Source organism: Gavia stellata, chromosome 2 (assembly GCF_030936135.1).
Source record: "Gavia stellata isolate bGavSte3 chromosome 2, bGavSte3.hap2, whole genome shotgun sequence".
NCBI classification, from domain to species: Eukaryota; Metazoa; Chordata; class Aves; order Gaviiformes; family Gaviidae; genus Gavia; species Gavia stellata.
The window spans coordinates 40,656,198-40,676,795 of NC_082595.1; the positions used below are offsets into that span (position 1 = coordinate 40,656,198).

General features: G+C 41.8%; 1 protein-coding gene across 1 annotated transcript in view; it reads left to right on the top strand.

Annotated features, from left to right (window-relative positions):
• Positions 1 to 20,318, top strand: part of UST (uronyl 2-sulfotransferase) — a 174,348-nt gene extending 154,030 nt beyond the window's left edge. Inside the window, exons 8-9 of the mRNA XM_059831314.1 lie at positions 13,724 to 14,003; positions 20,258 to 20,318. Of these exons, the coding sequence (XP_059687297.1) occupies positions 13,724 to 14,003; positions 20,258 to 20,318 (341 nt within the window). The remainder of the gene's footprint in view (positions 1 to 13,723; positions 14,004 to 20,257) is intronic.
• Positions 20,319 to 20,598: the final 280 nt, after the last annotated feature.

Consider the following 20,598-nt stretch of genomic DNA (forward strand, 5'->3'; position numbering starts at 1 on the left):
ACACACACACACACACATCCTGATATATCAAGAACAGCTCCCATGGGACTCCAAACCCTTTTTGTAGTCAACCATTTTCAGCTCTTACTAGCTCAAAATAACAGGAACAAATTGCAGCTTGTACAACTTTGCCTGTTTGGTGCAGCTATGCCAATGCAGGTGGCCAACAGCAAGAAACCTCAGTCTGTCGTCTTATACTTTAGCAAACAGCTTACCAAAAATGTCAGCCCAGTTCATCTAGAACTTTTACTAACAGAAGAGCGATGAAATTTCAAAGCGTAGTTGTCTGTATATTGAATTTCAGCCTTTACTTCACTGCCTTCTGCTGCTGGTGGAATATAGCATGGGGTCCCTGGCAGGCTCCAGTACTTTGTGCAGTTGCAGAACACATTATTTAGCCTATTTTAAGGGCAGACTCGCCACTTAACCAAAGGTTCTGCTTTGAATCGCTGAAAATTATTTTCCTCAGTGCACGTTTTTGCAAGCTACTTGTAGAAATCAATGGTTTGAGTTCCTGCTTAATTCAGCTATTCAATTCACAGGCTGCTTCTGTTATCCTTCCAGACCACATCTTGGTGTACATCCCACTTGTTCAACAGGTTTTGTTTTAACAGAAATAAAAAGTTAGCGCATAGACACTTTGTATCTCATGTGCAGAAAGGGAAAAACTCCAAGTCCCGCACATCTTTTCATATTGTATACACATGTGTGAGTAATTTTTGGTACAACACGATACATTGGTATATTTTATTAGCAATTGGCAATGCCAGACCAACATTTTGATTTCAAAGTAGTGGCAGTACTTACACAGATTGCCACTAAAATCAAACGATGAATCTAGCACCGCATCCTTGTTTCTAAGTCTTAGCAGACAAACTGGATAATCAAAGGCAAAAGAGATACAACAGAAGTATTTTGATAAACAGATGTCACCCACTTTAAAGTGTTGAATCGCAGTTTAATGTTTCCCATGCTACATAAATAGTCCCTTCACTTCCTTCAGCCTTGTGGTTTTTCATTTCCCGCTGTTATTCAGATGAAATGAAAAAAAAAAAAAGAGTAGTTATATTTATGAGGACTCTATATTTGCTTAGTTTAGGGGTTTTCGTTTCTTCAGTAAATGTACTTAACAAAATTAAATGCTATGGAAATGTGCCAGAAACACTGTCAACCACTGTGGCAAGCAGATGGATGAAGTTTCAGCTGAACGTGATGTGCTAGGTTTACCATGTTTGTTTAGAAACTGATGACCATAGTCGCTGGCCACACCAGGGCAGCCGGTGAGGAATGTATTTTTAAAGAGCTTGGAGTCACCATATCGTATTCCCAGCACCCGTGGGCTTACAGGAGAACTTGGCCTCCGTCTAGACACTGAACTGGGTTCTGGGACCCATATACTCAGGACTAAGGCAAAACCTGATTGCGTGCATTGGTCTCCCAATGAGTGCTGAGCCTAGGTCAAAACATGCACCTTAGGGCCCTGTTGCCATGTGTGAGTGCATATACATACCCAATGAGGTAGGTGTCCCTTCTACGTAAATGTACGCCAAACCTCCCAGAGATGAATTTTTTATTTTTTGGACAGGCCTTTAAAAAGCTCCCTTGACTTTCTTTTTTTTTGGTTTTTTTGTTACTATAGAAACCCTGATTGTACCATTCTCTCAGCTAACTTTTTCATCATGTTTTCCACAGAACTTCATTAAAATATTCTGGGTTTTTTTTTTTTTAAAAATAATAATGTATTGAATGGTGCATTCTGTCTACAGATTTTAAAAAGCTGATCATTTATGGTTTCAGGATTTCTTTGAATTGTTGGGTAGGAGTGAAATTTAGGCATTTATTCTTCTGGTAAGGTTAGCAAATTGAATAGGATTTCGTAGATTCAGAATCAGATTCATTGTTTTGAGGAATATCTGTTGAAATTGGGCACTGAAGCGTTAACTCTTGGTTCTTAATGATATTTTCTATGTTACTTTACCAGATAATTTAGACTTACATACAGGTTCCCCTCTTTGCTTTTAGAATTAGCCTATGAAGTTGAAGACATCTCTCACCCTGAATTTTCTTTTTTGTTAAAGAAGTATTCTCAGTCTGTGCTTTGGGACAAGCAACAGTTCAAATCTGTGGTAAAAGTACGTAGGTTATCATTTACTTCTGATTTAAATATGAAAAAGTTAAAATCAGTTATGTTGTATGGCTTTTTAACCACAAATTGCAGCGTTTTCCATTAATTATTTGTAGCTTTAATCACACCATCTCAAAAAGTATCTAACAGTTCGAAAAGGTACAAAGCAGGAGCAAGGGAGATGGTCAGGGACATGGAATGGCTTTCATAGGAAAAGGAATTTAATCAACAGGCCTCTGAGTTTGGAAAAGAGACAACTGAAGTGGGATATGCTAGAAACAAAAAATGAACCATGCAAAGAGATTGAATGCAGAATGATTAGTCTTGATTTCTCAGGGAGAATCAGTTTTTAAAATTTTAAAATAGACATAAAGGGTTGGGTGGTGTTGGGTGTGTGTGTGTTTTTTTAAACCAGCAAGTAACTTATAGTGTGGAACTCCCTGCAACACACCATGCCGATGACCAAAACCTTGGTGGGGTTGCAAAACTGCTGCATTCATGGAGAAGTTCATTGTGTCACTACATTTAGTGCCATCCATGCAGCGTCTGGCTCGAGGGGTACATAGCTGCTGAGCACCAGAAGCTACGAGACGGCACTGGGGGAGGACACAGTCTGTGCCTCTGCCACTCCTCCTCCAAGCATCCAGTACTGGCCACCATTCAAATACTCAGTAGAGCGACTAAGTGGATACTTCATCTGATCCATTGCGCCTGTTATATGCATTGCGTATGTACTTTGTGTGTATTTTAAATTTCCTAGAGACAAGTGTGACAGGTTTGCCCATACCTGACAGCAGCCATTTTTACTCTGCTGGCTCTGGATGGGTTTGAGCTAACTTTCTTTATAGCAGCCTATAGAGTGCTGTGTTTTGGATTTGTGGCTAAAACGAGGGTGACAACACACCAGTATTTTGGCTGTTGCTGAGCAGAGCTCACACACTGTCAAGGCCTTCTGTTTCTCACTCTGCCCCCTTGGTCAGTAGGGGCAGTTGGGAGGGGAGACAGCCAGGACAGCTGACCCAAGCTGGTCAAAGGGATAGTCCACACCATATAACCATATAACAGCATGCTCAGCAATAAAAGCAGGGGTGGAGGAGGAAGAACGGGGTTTTTGGCTTCCAAGGTGGCCGTCACTCAGAGTCTGTCTGTGGGAGGTGGTAAGGGATTCCTTTGCATCACTTTTTTTTCCTCCACCTGTTAAACTGTCCTTATCTCTACCCACAAGTTTTCTCGCTTTTGTTCTTCCTGTTCTCTCCCTCGTCCCATTGTGGTGGCAGGGGGAGTGAGCAAGCAGCCACATGGGTGCTTGGCAGCTGGCTGGGGTCAACCCACCACAACAGGGTTTCTCTCTTTATCTTGATGGAACTCTTAATGTTGCATGTCTTGTGAATAATGTTGGGGACCTTTATTTCACCACTCCTGAAGATCGCAATGGAGAAAATTGCAATGTTCTTCAACAGAAGCCTGGTTTGTTGCACGTTTAGTGTTCTTTTTAGTAACCTCACTCCCCTCCAAAATTGATTCTTCTTGAAAAGCTCTTCCTAATTGCTGTCACATCCTTCCTGGTTTCTGTCCCGTTTTGTCCTCATTCAGAGGTATTAATGTTTACGTGTGCCCATAAATACTGAAATGGAAAAAGACAGCAGGTCGTTTTATCTCCTGTTTTCTTAAGCACAAGGTAAGGTTTTGTGCGGTATGACCTTGAAGCACGGTAGTCATTATGTGAGGGCTAGTATTGTCATTAAATCAAAACAGTGCAGTCATCCTGGAAACTTTGATACTAGCCAGTCTCTCTAACTCTGGAATGAAACTACCGATTGAAACACTGCAGACATAAGACAAGTTGCAGGACTAAGTGCAGGAGCAGTGGCTTTTCATACCCTGTAAATCTCCCATTCTGCTTCATGGGTGTTTTCACAGTACTCAGCTAATTCCTTGAACCTGCAATAGAGTTAAGGCTGCTGAGAATATACTTCCTGTAAACAGGGTGATAGATGGCAGAACGGTGTGCCCATGTATCTCTTCCCTGTCAGCACAGTAATGCTAAATGCAAGTTGAATTAAGACGGATTGTTGAGCAAACACTGTTTCCTCAATGGATTGCTCTTGGTGGTGACGCACGAGCGAGAACGGTCAAAGTGTGCTGGAGCTGATCACGTGAGTTACTGAAGACAGATGAGAGGTACTATGGGGGAGGCTGTCTTTGCTTCTGGCTGGTGCAGATGCACAGGGTGCATAGGGAGGCCTTCGTCTGCAAAGATCTTGGTCTCATAAGTATGTGTCAGAAATGCCATTTCCCCCCTCCTTCAGGAAGAAAATCTATTGCCTGGAATACAGAGCAAGTATATGCATGTGTAAATCTCGATGGTGTTTGAACAGCATCTAAGCACCTAAAAATGCCCTGTATTCATTTAAGATTAAAATCACACTTCTTGAATTGGGGCCTGTTTCAGAAAAATTTTAGACATATAAATAATTCCTAGAGGTGGTCTCCTGCCACAACTCACTGAGACACTACATCCTGCAATACAGCCTCTGAGGTAGCTCACCTCACCCAAGCGCTTCGGTGCTCAGACTCAAACGGATCATGGCAGACCTAGGGATTTTATTCTACCTTTTTCAAGTTCTCATCCCTCGCCTGTGACTGTGCCGCTAAAGAAGTGCTGAGATTGGCACGAAGAGCCACTGTGTCTCTGTGTAACCTCTGCAACAGCATCTGCCTTGGAGGTTTCAGGGAGGGGCACGACCTCTTAACTTGCAGTAAACCCCAAGTGTCCCAAGTTCCTCATCACAGACCAGGGCTCCAGGCTCTGTTACAGAGACGGCAGAAAGCCCAGGTGTGAATTCACCTTGACTTGGATTTAATGACTTTGTGGAAATCCAGCAGAAGCCTCAGTCACTGTGAAGTCCTGAGATAGCTAAATATTTGGCTTATTTATCTATCAGACTCTTCAAGGTCTGCTAGGTGCATAGAAATTTCTGTCTTTAGGAGTGAAGACGCTCACCCTTCACTTGAGCTTATTCGTGCAGGCATAGAGGGGAGCAGTGGGGCACCTGGGGCTTCCTGGGAGGAGGAAAGATGCAGTCTTGTTTCTGGTTCATAGTAATCTTGGGGGACACGAAGACCCTGGCAGCCTCAGGACTTTAGCTCTGTTAAGGCATTATACTTTGCCTTCTAGCCTTAACGGTAGAGGATCAAGACGTTCCCTCTCCAGGAAAAGCATGGGGTAAGAATTGCATTAGCCACACTAAGAGATTACTCTCCTCCCCCAGGACTTCCAGCTAATATAATTCCCCTTCTTTTTAGTTTTTTGTCTTGCTGAAACAAGTCTGCCTGTGTTAAACAACGGACCCTTTTCCTCGGTTTTGGCCAGAGGAGGAAGCCTTTGTCCCGATACCCTGGCAGCTGGCCAAGGCAGTCAGGCTGTGGGCCAGGAGGGGGTGAACTTGAAAGGAACAGTGTGTTGTTTCTGCTCTGGTAGCATTTTTCCTTCTTCACCAGTGCCTCAGCCTCTGGCCGCCTTCAGTTGCTCATTATGCACAAAAGAACCTAAGGGCAAAAGAGAGAATTTTCTCTTGACCGCCTGTAACTTGCAATAATAAGAAATAAAGCAATTTCAGGGCTTTCAGTTGTCTGTGTGCAGACATAGTGGGGAGAAAATCTTCTTACAACTGGCAACTTTCTCACAAGGGAGAAGAGAACAGATAGCTTTTTTCTTCTCCATTGTAATAGCAGCTTTCATACAGTAATGTGCAGCTTTCATACAGTAATGTACATCTTCCAGTCCTGTATACCCTATCAGTAGTGGTTTTACCTTGGCAGTGCATAAATTTTATTATTGGCCATTACTTCAGTCCTAGTTAGTATTTTTGCTTTTGTTTCTCATTTCAGTAGTTATTCTTACATAAAGCAATAAGCAGTCATATGTATGCTCTAGGAAAACAGTAAGAGGGAGCACTTAGAATTAATAATTTTTTAAGGCCACTTTCTCAAGCGTTTTTTAAAAAATGTAGTGTTACTTCACATTCCTTCAAGGCCTGATACTGCAGGATGGTGACCACTAGGTTTGAACAGCCAACGACTGGAAAAGGTAGCAAATTAGGTGTTCAGACATCTTCGGAAAATGACATTCACACTGAGGCATCTCAAAGGCACTGACAAAAAGGCTTTCACAAGTGGTGCTCCCGACTTGGAAGCTGACACATGCAAGATGTTTGGAACTTGAGTCTATGAAAGACTTAAATGGACCATTGGGTCGTTGAGCTTGGCTTCTTGTGTGCTACAGGCCACGCAGTTTCTCTTACTTCTGCACAGAGATCAGTAACTAGAGTTGGTTAAGTTACCCAGCGTTGATGTAAAAATATGACATGATAGCAAATCAACTCTTTTTGTTTTGTTCTAGTGATTAATCACCTTCACCACTTTAAAAAGCTGTGCCTTACTTCCAGTCCGTATTTCTCTAGCTTCAGCTTCCAACCCTTCAGTATCCGTAGTCTTCTCACCATGAAAATATGTAGATGCTGTAAACAAGTCACCTCTCAATCTTCTTTTTTTGGTAAGCTGACCAGAATGAATTTATCATCTTTCTCTAAAGTGTCCCTTCCAACCCCAGTATTCATTCTGAGGCTTTTTTCATACCCTGTCTGATTTAGGATGTGGTTACAAAACTGGATGCTATATGCCAGTGGTGCACTCATCAATGCTATATATGGAAATAAAGACACCTCCACCTCGCTCCATCCTTCTTAGACATCTTAAGCTTGCACAGCATGCCTCTTCCATTGCTTCCTTTTTGTGGACAAAAATCACCAATAGCAGCCTACGGTGACTCAAAACCCAAAGGCAAGATGCCTGCTCTAGGTTCTTAAGTCTCAGGCTGTATCTCTGCAGATTTTCTGCATAGCATACCTGTGGTGAAGCTTTTAGTGCTTGTGAGTGCTGCTGAAATTTTTCTGGATCACTGCAACTTTCTCTTCTCTCTGCAAAAAAGTAATAATGTTAGTATCTGAGTAACCTACTGTGCAACACTGTTCACAAGCAATCTTTGAGAACCTATTTTTAAATTGTGGTTTTGTCAGATCCAGATTTAACTGGATCCATTCAGTAATACTTGTAGAGCTATAAAAGATACATTAGAAATTGCATATGAACTGCAACCATAGCAATTCTCTCGGCAACTCGAACTAGAGAATCCTGGCATTTCCTCTGCAGATGACTTTGGTTTTGGCACCTCCAACTCTGGCTAGTTCAACTTAGAAGTTGCTTAACAGCAATAAAAGTACCTGACCACATTCTCGTAAGAATCCGCCTTTTCACTCTACCAAAGTGGGTTAATTTTCAGCTTTTTTTTTCCTTCTGTGTTAACTTACCTTAACTGGGAATGCAACATTGAAGTGCACCAACTAAAAGAGTCTCTTAGAAGAGCCTGTTGAGATTTGTTACCTGATCATGTGTGAGATACAGCATGTTTCCAGGCTGGGGCAGCAGCAGAGGCAGTGTGTGGTACAGGAGGGTCGGCTGAGGTGTCCCATGCAGCTGGAAATCCACGTTGTTGGATCCACAGCTTGGAACTGGTAGGAACAAAGACATAACACCATGACATTTCCAAGACGAGAGTTGGAGATTTCATGATAAATACTTCCTGGCTGGAGAAGAGGCCTCAGAGAGTGGTAGCTGTTTACAAAGTATGAAGAAAGTTATATATTTGCATTGCTGAGTGTGTTGTAAGGCAAGTGTTTTATAATAGTGATATAATGCCTTTAATAGCCTAAGTAGTATTTCAGAGCACTGTTGAATGCATATCACTGTTACATTGTCCATTTGACAGTCAGACCAGTGCAGTGTTGACCTCTGCAATATATTCCCAATATATGTTACTTGCATACTGTAGAAAGATGTTTCTTTTGTTATTTTCAGCCTTATTGGCCCAAGGGTAATAACTGGGATTCATAGTATTTCAGACAAAGCTAGTAGATGCTGTGGGACAAATTACTACTGACATTTTCATCAACTTTGGTCTTTAATATCCTTCTTCTTGGTCGGTGACTCTGCTAGGTTTTCTCCACCATCCCTGCTTTCCTTTAGCAAACATGAGTCTACGCGAGGTGCTGAGTCGCGCAGTACGGCCACGGTGCACCACCCCTCCTGCCGCCTGGGACCTGCCCCGGGCCCCGTGCACTCCTGACTGGTAGCAGCCCCGTGGCTGTCGGGAAGACAGCACGTGAGCCAAACACATCGGCGTCTGATCTGTTCTCCCAAAACCATCCTTTCCCAGATATCCTTCAAGAACCCAGCTAACAATTTCAAGTTTGAAAAGCGGATCATTTGTGCCAGAAAATTTTCTGCTGAGCTGCAGTTAGATGTTCTGGCGGGAGCTCATTTCTAGCATAGAGCTAGAAATCAGAGCCCTGTTTTAGCACCACAGCAATCGTTTGAGTGGTATATCAAGCAGAGGCCCTCACCGATTCGAACGTCACATCTAACCACAGTGACATACATTTATTTCCATTTAAAACTGTGGAGAAGTAGGTATGTGCTGCAGCTCAGCTGCGTACGGTTGAAACACGGGGCCTCTTCGTGTAGTTCCAGGAAATGAGTTTACTATATCTGTGACAGCCATCGTGTTCACACAGCCTTAGAGCAGCAGAGCTCAGTGTGGGGTTTTTCCACCGCAAACGTTAGCCGGGCTGGCTCCAGTCTGGCTCACCTCTCCCCGCCGGGTCCCCGAGGGTGCTGGGCTCCCTGCAGCTTCATCCAGGAGCAGCGGAGCAGTGCTGGGGAGCAAGCCTCTGCATCGCACCCGCCGAAACGGCAGGGTGCTGGAGAGAGCATCACTCTGAAATTCTTTTTTGAGGTGGAGAATGCCTTTAAGATCATGTTGTCTAAATATGGCAATCCAAGGTTTTTTGAGCCACAAAGTATAACAACCACTTTTCCCTGTAGCTTGGATTGCTGCAGTGAGTAACACTGGTTTCTTAGTCTTTTTAAAAAAAAAAAAAAAAGAAAGAAAAAAGTGACAGTGGAGAAAGTAATGGTAAATATTCATCACCTGGTAACCCAAAAGAATTTAATTTTCTTCATCCATATCTGCATACCCATTTAGTCTTCATTCAAGGCGTGAGCAGGCTGCACTGGGAGGTTGGGTTACGGTATAGTACATTCTTTTTAGTAATTTAAAAGAATGCCAAAGCAAACACGGTTTAAAAAAAGAACCCTAAAAAGTAAATGGTGTAGTTTGTTGCCCTCCATATGGTTAGCTGTCTCAAAGGTCATAAAGTGGGGGTCCTTTGGTGGGGCAGCTGGGTTTATGTAGCATATGTAGATTGTTATTTTGGCTTTAAGCCAGATCTACCTAATTTTTCCATTTTGCTTCTATGATGAGGAGAGGTGCTTAAGGTGACTTCAAGGGGCAGTTCTGTGATTTCATTCATACTTGTATTAAAGAGCCTTTTTAGAGTACTTAAGATTAGAAACCAGTCTAAATAAAATTCAAGTGCAAAAAAAGCGAAGTTCACTTGTTTCATCAAAAGGCTGAGCCTGCAGCCAGGCACAGCCTCAACTCGCACCATCTGACAACCAGCACCTCACAGCTATTTATGCACTGCAGTTACTGATGATTATACTGCGAGGCGAACTGACAGAAGCCAGGGAAATCTACATAGCCTTCCAGAGTGTGGGTGTTTCTGTCTGTACATATGTATACATCTATACAGATAGGTGTGCACATAGAGGAAAGAATTATTGCACACATCCAGGAATCCTCTATGTCATGGCTACTGCCAATTCAGACAATGAGTATATTTTGCTGCTTTCTCGCTGCCCGCCACGAGGGTGGCATGCCGCACCTGGCTGCTTTGGCAGAGGGGGTGCCGGCAGGCTGCTCCCTGCCTGGCACGCCACAAGTACGTTCCCCTTTGGCTGGTCCTGCCCCATACTGACCGCCCCCCCAAGAAAACAGTCCAGCTCTTGTCACCTTGTCATCATTGCCGAACACACGTGCCTCTCTGCTGGGAGGAGCAGCCACCAAAGGGAGCTAGTGCTGCAAGAAGTGGCTTTTCCCGGTTAGAGTCCTGGAGGGACCGTATAAGTAAAGAGCTTTTTCCAGCAAGGTAAATGGATTTTTCTGTAACAGAAATAACCTAGGTAAAGCAAAAATGAAGTGGCAAGCAGTATAAAGGCTTAAGCTTAATAAATGCGATATTTCATGGTGTATGTTTGCTGCTGAGTTTGTAAAGAAGACCAGACTGCAAAGCTGGTGGAAGCTACCAACTAAGCACCAGAAAAGGGAATGTCTTGAAGTGCTCAATCATCGTAAGGCAGTTGCCTTCTCACCCAAGGACAGACTGAGTACAGTGTCCTCCCTGGAGTGTATTCATCTAATCCCCATCAATGGCAATGTGAACAACTGACTGGGAATTTAAAAAGATGAGACATTTGTTAGTCTATTCTGGTCTCTGGGTAAAGGTGGTGTAGAAGAGAATAAGCTTTTGGGGAACCCAACTATTTTCACCCAAAGTATTTCACCCCATTCACTAGCTACAGATAGTGCTTTCTAGGCTAATGTCTGTTTAAAATGCAAGCATTTAATAATCTTTCCTTTACACTTTTTCTTAGCTAGACAGCATATTAAAGATCGCTTATTTATTTTTTAATTCAGCTTTGTACATTTTAATCAGTTTAGTCCTATATAAATAAAACTATACAAATTAATAAGCTGTGAATAGTCAGTAAGTATAGAGGTTATATCACCATATATCACTGCAATTAAAGAACAAAGAACTCTGTGTACTAAGTTGTTTAATTACTTAGATATATGAGTAGAGACAGAGATTTCAGTGTAAAGAACTACAAAGTTTGGTGTAAAATCTCCATTTAATTACAGAGCAGCATGTTTTAATTTTTACCAACTAATGAAAACCATTCTTTCTTTAGAGAAGGAATTGAAAGTAGAAATGCAAAATAAAATTCATGCTTTAAGTAATTTCTTTTGTGATTTAGAACAGCATTATGTTTGGTAACCAGTTATCCTAGTCTCTCTTTGTATCATATCCTTCCTTCATTTCAAATTACTCTGCTGTAATTGGTAAGCAAAACTGAGAGGGAGAATACCTCTTTCAGATACAACTTTTTTCGTCTGCACCAGATGTGTGTCATGCAATGAAGTCAAATGAATATGAGAATGTCCAACCCAGCAGCACTTGCTGTCTCATGTAGTATTATTAAAATGAACAGCTTTCAGTTGTTTTTCTTTGATTCCTTTACTCTGAAGTAGGAAAACGTGTGTCCATTGTCTGAAAATTAGAATATGTTTATAGGTGTGGATACCCTAAGCTATACAAACATCAATCATTTAAAATGTAAAGAAAGCAGTTCATGTACATGTAGCTGTGCTTTACCCTTCTGTTGTACTTTTTCAAGATGTAAAATCTTGCATAATACCAACTCTTTGTCTGAAGATCATTGCTGTTGTGTTTGCTAGCTGGACTTGCTCAGCTTTTATAACCTCTTGAAATAAATGGGTTTGCCTTTGGTTAAAATGTCTCTCTGCCCTAAAAAGTTATTCTTGATTATTTCTCTTGGACGAACTTATTGCTTGTGGAATCCCAAGAACAACTCACTTTTCCTACTAGGAACCATCGATCCATCCCTTAGCCTGACATATAAGTGATTGTGAAAACATGTTTCTCTGTAGAGCTGCTAAACATGTGTTTAGCTTTGCTGGCAGGTGCTTCAGAAAACCTCAGTTTGTACTGCTTACGTGAGCAAAACTCTGCCCGTGATAAAATCCCACTTTGATTCAGGGAATCCCTCTGGCAGCATGAGGGTGGTTGCTGCTGCTGGGACCTGTTTGGAAACATGAAGTGTGCTTTGTTGTCTGCTTCCTCCTTGGAAGTTTTTTCTTTGCCATGCTTCCTGGCCCGACCCTTTTGAATCACTCCGACTTGCAGAACTGCTGTTATAATAAGAATTGGGTTTCCATATCAAAATCCAGCTCTTCTTCACTGCAACAGTTTATCTATGTAGTCATGTAGAATATGGGGATTTCTGGTCGGCATCTGAGCCAGCACAAATAGAAGATACAAATATTAAGGAAAGAATGAGCAGCAGAAGCCAAGACATTATCCTGGAACAAAAAAAACCAGTTCTCATGCAGACCTTGCTGTTATAGCAAAGAGCAGGACATGAAGTAAGGGGACTGACAAGAATAATTTTAATCTATTGGGTTTAGAGTCATGGAAAATGGCCTTAAGATGTCCCCTAGTCAAGTGGCCTCCCTCAGGAGAGAATCGATTAATCTGCTCTTAAAAGCCTCCAGAGATACACCCTTTGTAACTTGTATGCTATTCTGCATTGCCTAACTATTCTTGCCACGAGAAAGGTTTTTTACTAATGCCTAACTGGCATCTCCTTGCTTCCGTGCAAGCCCATTCATCTTGCCTTGTCTGGACCCAGGTGTATTCTGAGGCTATTACAGTCATTTCCACAGGTATCATGTTCTCTCAGAGTAGCACATGACGCTTAATGGATTGGAGCACTGAGCTTCCAGAAAACCTAATTATAGAAGCTAGTACTTCATCAGTGTAACATTCATCTCCACTTCTAAAGAAAGTTGCAGTCGTTAGGGGGGATACAGTGGTGCTACAGGTCAGTACTTCCAGCTTTTTCTGTTCTCTTCGTCACAGTTGACTTTCAGTTACATTTCTGTCTGGAGAAGAAGAAAATACTTAGGATGCTGTGGCAGCCTGTTGCCATCTGGTAGAAAACAGCAAAATGATTGCCTTGAGAGTTTGCTTTACACCTTGTTCAAATACAATAATCTCCAATGGTAGAATAATCTATTGAGAGAGGAGGCAAAGAGGCAATTCAATATTTTTGTTAGTAACTCTATTTCTTTATCAACAATAAAGGTGTTTTATTTCAGTTTACCAAAGCAGGAGTTGTCAGGTGACAAAAAACATACTGAAATATTCCAGTCCCAGGGCACGACAGGAAAGATGAGTCTAGTTTAATTAACAGGTGTAACAGGACGAGAAAGTTAACAGGCACATTCGGTCTTGAGGTGTCATGTGGTGATGCCAACAATGCTTTGGTGCTAGCCTGAGATGGACTCCGGATGATATATATCTGTTTAGATTTGAACAATAATAAAGCACAACTGAGACACAACGTAGTATGCCGCATAGGAAATAATTGATTAGCTCAGCTAGCTATGTGCTGGATGTATTCTTCACATGCATCAGGCAAAATTTCCAAAGCTAGGCAAGATTATGGGTTTCTCTACATGTAGTTTATGCTCATAATTGGTATGACCTAATTTGCATTTTCAGATAACCATTGCCAATTAAGATCCTCGGTGACTACACGCAATGCCAAATGCCATGTATGAACTAGCCATATTTAAACATGCAAGTCTAACTTCAAACACGTGTATTTTTTCATCTCTTGTTAAAAGTAAATCCATTATTAAGGAGACTGATTGAGCTCATTTGTATCAGTAATGCAGTAGGGCCATGCCTTAATCTTTAAAAAAAAAAAAAACGTTTAGGTCTGGTCTCATTAATCAGCACCCACCATGTTGCTTGTTGGTTTTTTTTACAGAACATAGGAAACTTGGCAATCTGACTGTGACAGTGAAAAAGACCGTCCCCTCTCCAGAAGCAATACAGATCCTCTACCAACGCATGAGATATGAATATGAGTTTTATTACTATGTCAAAGAACAGTTCCACCTGCTAAAGCGCAAGTTTGGACTGAAGTCTCATATCAGGAAACCGCATCCCAGACCCGAGTTCTTCATTCCTTCTCCTCTGGAAACAGAGGAACCGATAGACGATGAGGAAGAAGATGATGAAAAGTGGCTAGAGGATATCTATAAAAGGTGATGGATGGAAGAGCTATCCTTTCTCTTCTGGTGACTCCTCCAGCTTTCTTAAGATTTTTTTAATTATTATTAAAAGTAATTCCTTAAGGAACTGAGTTAATGCGCAGCAGCATTTGAAACGGAACGGAAGAGAGCATTCCCACACGCTGGGGCCATCGGGACATACCTGGTTTTGCAGGTTTGATTCATTATATGGTGTTGGCTCTATAGCATCCTTGCTATAGCGTAGTTCAAGAGAGAAGTATCTACTATCCATCACAAAATAACTTCTGGAGTACACAATAGTCCTCTGGGAACCTGCAAAACGTAAAAGAATAGATTAGGCAGTCTTGAAAAGTAAATTTTACAGACTCTCGTCTTTCTCCAGAAACAAGTCTTCATTGCGTAACACTGCATCATTAACTACTGGCAACGCGGACTACTGGCGGTGAGCCATTTGGGAAGCGTACCTCTTGCTGCCCAGAGCACACTGGTATCCCAGTGGTACAGTCAGAGCCATTGCTGTGCCTGTGCACATTGAGGGTAACAGGCTCAGAAAGGGGCTAGGTAATGGCTTCTGAATTACTCTGTGTGGAAGGAGCAAGGCTGCTATTCTGGCAAATTAATATTAGTGGGCATAAGGCAAGTTACAGGAACTAGATGTTTCCACTTCATAGAGTGGAAAATGTTACCTGGTCAGTGAATGGCAACAACGGATGAAAAGTGCAAGGCAGGGTTACCTAAATCATAGAGTTTTGTTTCTGCAGTTGAGTATGTTTGTATTAGACTCTGAAGGAAAAGGTGCCGTGTATGGTTTTTATGTTCAGGAAGGGTATTTGTAGATTTTTATTCTTATGGGTCACAAATCCAAAGAGATACAAAAAAAGTCACTCATGAAAAAATGTAGATGATCTGGAACGTCTATTAAGCATGACTGGTATTTCTGCAATCACAGAGTTTAGTTGTTCACTTCTGAAGCTGAACGCAGCTGCCCCACCAGCACAAATGCCAGGCATCTGCTTTTAGCATGGCTAGAAGTAAAAGTAACGATATGGAAACACAACTTCTCTAGTTGAAATATTTCAGAATGATGAAACAAAGAAAATGCAGCAAACTCTGTGAAACCAAAGCCGATTCAGTGATAGGTTGGTAAGAGAGTCACTGTGAAAGTTGCCCTTGTTAATGACTACAGGTATTATCAGCGAACACTAGAAAGAGGATCAATGGAGGCTGGGAGGGAAAGGGAATAGCTCCAATATGTTACATGCTGTTATCTTTAAGGTGGGTGTCCCTGGAGTTCCCTGTGACATGCGGGCTTGCCAGCTATTCATAGAATTGTTAAGGTTGGAAAAGACCTTTAAGATCATCAAGTCCAACCGTAAAGCTAACCCTGCTAAGTCCACCACTAAACCATGTCCCTAAGCACCTCATCCACATGTTTTCTAAAAATCTCCAGGGATGGTGACTCAACCACCTCCCTGGGCAGCCTGTTCCAGCGTCTGACAACCCCTTCAGTGAAGAAATTTTTCCTAATATCCAATGTAAGCCTCCCCTGGCACAACCTGAGGCCATTTCCTCTTGTCCTATCAACAGCCTGCAAGGACTGGCGGTGCAGAAGTGACAGCCCTGCATGCAGCGATGGGCAGAGCTATTTGGCCATCAACTCCACAGCAGAATAGGGGGGATTTGGGGGTCTTGATAAGGCCTTGGCCTTCCTTGCCAGAGGAAGCTGGAGTAGTAGAGGATAGTAGCAATAAATTCCTGTCCTAGAGCACAGGAAAGAAGCAGGGCTGAGGAGTTGCAGCTCCTTGCCAGGATGAGTCCCAGTAACACTTCAGGGGCAATGCACCTCTGTCTAACTCATGTCCTTTCTCAAACATCCACCAGGCAATTTTTGCTTCCTATACTGTGGCTGCCTCAGCAGCGTGCCTGCCATCTGCACGGTCGTACTTCAGTTTGCAATAACAAGCAAAAGTTATTTTGTGATGGACAAGGCATATAAACTCAGGCTAAGCTCGAATGTGCTTTCCAAGGGTTTCCTCTTCCATGACCCTGCTGAGAGCCAATAAACATTATGGCCCATCTTCGTCACCAGTCAGTCTTTACTGTACCTACACGCAGAGAACGAAAATAAAGAAGTGTAATCGTGTTAAGACAAGATGTTAACTTACAGAAAACGTTATGTAGAAGATTCTGTTCTCATTATTAACATCCCAGGTTGGTGGTAGCAATGCACTACCGTGGGGGAGCACATTAAAGAAAGCTGAAAATAATGGCACAGATAGCAACTAACATATTAGCTAAAATATGAATCTGCTGCATTGTATATTTTAAGTGGTTTCTATGAAATTACATTGAAAGAGTAATGATTAGTTTACACACTGTGGAGTTGTTATATTTTGGAAAGAAAACTAATATTCTCACCTTTCTGAAATTCTGTTGGAATCCTTTTTGCCGATGTTGTAACAGAACAATAAGTCACTTAACACATTCACCCTTCCTGCAAGTTCACTGCTGCTTACCATAAAGTCTATTTTTATCCATTTATTTAATGGTATCTTCAGCCATCACTACTTATAACCTAAATACCAAACCTGTTTAATGATTTACTCGCTAGGTTTTACTGTTGTTGTATTTTTCGTAACAATCAACCTGGCCTCTTCTCTTTGAATGGTACTTCATAAATTTATCTGGCACATAGCATCTAAGATTCCTGGTTCTACGGCCTGTCATGTCATGAAATATATTTTACTTAATTGTTAAAAGGTACGTTTTAAGCTGGTTAATATTTGACTTATTTATTGAAACTTTTCAGCACATTCCAAATTCGAAGTTGCTCAGGAAGAAGTTGATTTAAATGATTATATTTCGGTCTGATGAATATTTCTTATTCAAAAAAAAAATCGTTGTTTGTAAGCCTTTAGCCCGCAACAGCTTTGTAGGAAGTGCCATGCATGTACTTGTAAATCTTTGTGAGGGGGAAAAAGGTGGGTGCTTGACATTTATGAACATAAGAAAACATATGTGTACATTAGCTTAGCTATAAATGAAAGCAACATATGTTTTGGGATGAAATATTCTTTAACTTATTCACTACCGTCTCCTGAAATATAAATAAGCCATATGACTCTATCTTTCGGTCCAGTGATGTCTAAAAATAAAACTTGTACATTTCTTCCTAGCGCCATAGTCCACTTGCTTACGCTGGTTTTCTTGCCTGGGTACAGCAGCTGTGGGTGGGATGTTGGAGTTGCACCCAGCAGAGCAGGATTGGATATAGCGCAGTTCATCATCTAAAAGTCATGGTTTAGCAGTGAGATTGGGGTAGGTTGTTCCTGGGTTATTCTACGTCCCGAACTGTCTGGAGGTGTGAGACTGAAGGCGGAATTATTTTACTCACCTGAGATGTGCAGTAGGTACCCTGAAGTACATTGTCTCATGTGCTTTGTGGCTGCTAAGTAGAACAAAGTTTTATCCAGGAGAGAAACAGCTTGGTCCCCATACACTGCATTTTACTGGATGTGGTGTTTGATGGCCAGGCACAAAAGCTCCAATAGTCCAGAGTGATGTTGTAATGTAAATAAAACATCAGTGCTTTCACACTAAAGAGAGAATCAACCGTTGTTAAAATGCAGCATTCTGGAAAAAATAAATTTTAGTCTTAAGTTTCAAGTGACAGTGACAAATGGTGCGGTTTTTTGTTCCTGTTTGATTTACTTCTCTTCCACATAAATTGTGCTGATGATGCAAGGCTAAGTCCAAGTATCTGAAATGTTCTCTACTTATATATAGAGATGCAGTGTGGCAGAACTGAAGGTACGTGAAACTGATGGTGTATTTGAAGCATTTCAATTTCTTTGCGATTCTTTATCATTGGGCATTTGATGAATTGTTTGAATGTTATAATACAGAATGATACGTAGTATCATAAAGACACAGACAAAATTACGAATTTTAAACATTGGAGAAGAGATCTGTGGATTCTAGCCATTGAATTCTTCCTCCTTTCAATTCTTGATGTAATAATTCTTGAGGTAATAAAAATATTTAATGTAAAGGTAGATTGTTTGACTAACAAAGGAAACCACACTGCATGCCAACTTGAAAAAACATCATCCACCAAAGAGTAAAACTCTACATCCTCTTAAAAAATAAAGGTCTGTAATTCCCAGTTAAGGGTAATGGTGCTCTGATCTTTCCCTCCATTTTAAGAAAGGGAACATCTGTGACATTAGACCATAGCCTAAAACAACACAGCAACATTTATGAGAGCTAGAATACTGTAATACAATACCACAGCATTCCTTTTGGTTTATTTTTAAGGAATCAGCCTTTATTGCAAAGAGTTCAGCAAACATATAAAACACTGTTGATCAATCTGCTTGCATGAGCCAAGACCAGAGAAAAGAACTGAGCATTGTTACAAATAGACCTCCACACTCCAAGCCTTGGAAGCGCCTGTCTAGTGGTGTTGAAATCATGGGGACCGCGTTTGCAGGGTCTGTCCCAAGGGAGCATTTGCAAAGTCGGGCTCTGCTTAGGTGCGCGGGTATGGTGGGAAGGGTGCTGGAAGGCAGCCCTGTTAGAAACAGCCACTGGAGGGTGAAAAAATCCCTTGCAAAACATTGGAAGTAGATGGAAGGGATCTTATTTTGAAGGTCGAAAGTTAAATCTCAACCACCATAAATGAGTTGCTGATGTCTCATTTACAACTGAAAAACCGTCATACATTTTCTTCGGTTTGCCCAGAAATGGCATTGCTTGCCAAGCTGCAGCACTAAGTGAACTTCAAAGCTCAGTTCTAAGCTTTTGAAAATAGGTGTGTGTAATGGAAGCACCGGCAGACCATAACAGTTGTGTCCCAGCACCGATGTCTGGTGCTGTCATATTGGAAGGCCCTGGAGGTGGGGTGGAAAGTTGTTCTGGGGGCAACAGGGGATGGGGAAGGGGGAGGTTTTCTGCAAATACATTATTTGGCCTTTCAGATGCCGTAAGATGGTAAGATTTGACCAGTGGTATATCTGAATGTGGATTTTAAATATAAACATGTGGATTTCCTTTTCTGAGTATGTAAAGGAAGAATGCAAGTCTGGTTTTGTGTTTAACTGATTGTGGCTGAAAGAGTAAGTTAGTAACACCGCTGTCAGGCAGGCATGGGAGGAGGGTGCTTTATGCAAACTTTTGCCATCCTTCTGTTCCCTTCTTTGGATCCGATAGGCAAAAAGGACGATGGCAAAGCATTCTGCCACACCGTGGGGGAAGTGGTGCTGTGAAAGTAAAGATTAGCAGGAATAGATGGAGGCGATGCTATTCAGGATTAAGAATAATGGTCTAAACACTAGGATGATATAGAGCTCCCAGCAGAAGTGTTACACAAACTGCTCTGGCTTTGGATCATCTGGAAAGCTTGAGACCATGCTTCAAAATCAAATTCTGCTTCAGATTTGTGATTTGTATTAAGTTAGCCTTTTTTTTGGCTTTTTCCATGCACTTCCAAATTGCTGCTCTACCTCAGAAACCTGGCAGAGTGTAAGCACGCAGCCTATACCTGTATCTGATGTGCAGGAGCTGATCCGAGACACCGATTTGATCCTTCAGCAAACCTCTCTCCAGGTTCAGTGCAAGTAATGAGCTGAGTGAAATGAATCCTCAGTGCAGTGGTGCTGCTAATGAGAGGAGTAATATTTAGTTACTGTGCCACAAGGGAAAGTATTCCTGCAGTTTTCCAATTTACCAGGCCAGGATGATGCAGGAGACTTTAGATAACCTCAGGGCTCACTGGAGCGTTGTCAGGCAGCAAAGGCCAGTTGCATCTCCCAGTTTTGAACTCGTGATCATCTCCAGTTTGGGTGCAGGAAAAAACAGAGACTGTTACAGTCTGCGGCAGATGCAAGAGCAACAGTCCAGGGTATGGCTTCCCACGGCACACAGGAATTTCTCTTGTAGGAGCCTCTGATCTAGTTTTTGTGGTGGTAAGCTCAGGGAGGGGAAATCAACTCTAGTCATTAGCCTCTGATGCCCCAAAGAAGACAAAATTCCCAAGATCGTGCTGGAGAGGTGGGCTAGAAGCAGCAGCAATGAGGCACCTGTGCTTCACTGAAGAGCTGTGAGCCTTTTCCATTTTCGCTTTCTCCATTTGTTTGTATTTGACCAAACCATAGGCCATATTTGGTGTATTTCCCAAGGTCAATCTGTGTAGGGTATTTCTGCACTAACCATATTGTCTGTGCATCTTGGAAAATGATTAATATCTTTATCCTTTTGATCCATAGTGGAGGTAAAGTGCTGTTATCCCCATTTCATACATTGGGAATGGATACAGCAAGTGGGTAAGTGATATTCCCGGTGTCACACAGGAAGGTTGTGAAAAAGCAGTGATTGTAATTTAGCCAAGCATCTTAATCTTTGAACTTTCTTTCCTGCTCTAAGATCAGTCCTAGATTTTAGAAGGCAAAACAAGTACCATGCAAAAAGTTACATGGGCTTGTCTCCCCTTATCTTTCCAGGTAACTGCAAACTTTTCAGGTAACTGCCTAAACATGAATGACTTTTTAGTCTTCAGCAGACCATTTATGTCCTTTTGGGACAAAGATTAATTCCTGGTCTTATCTAT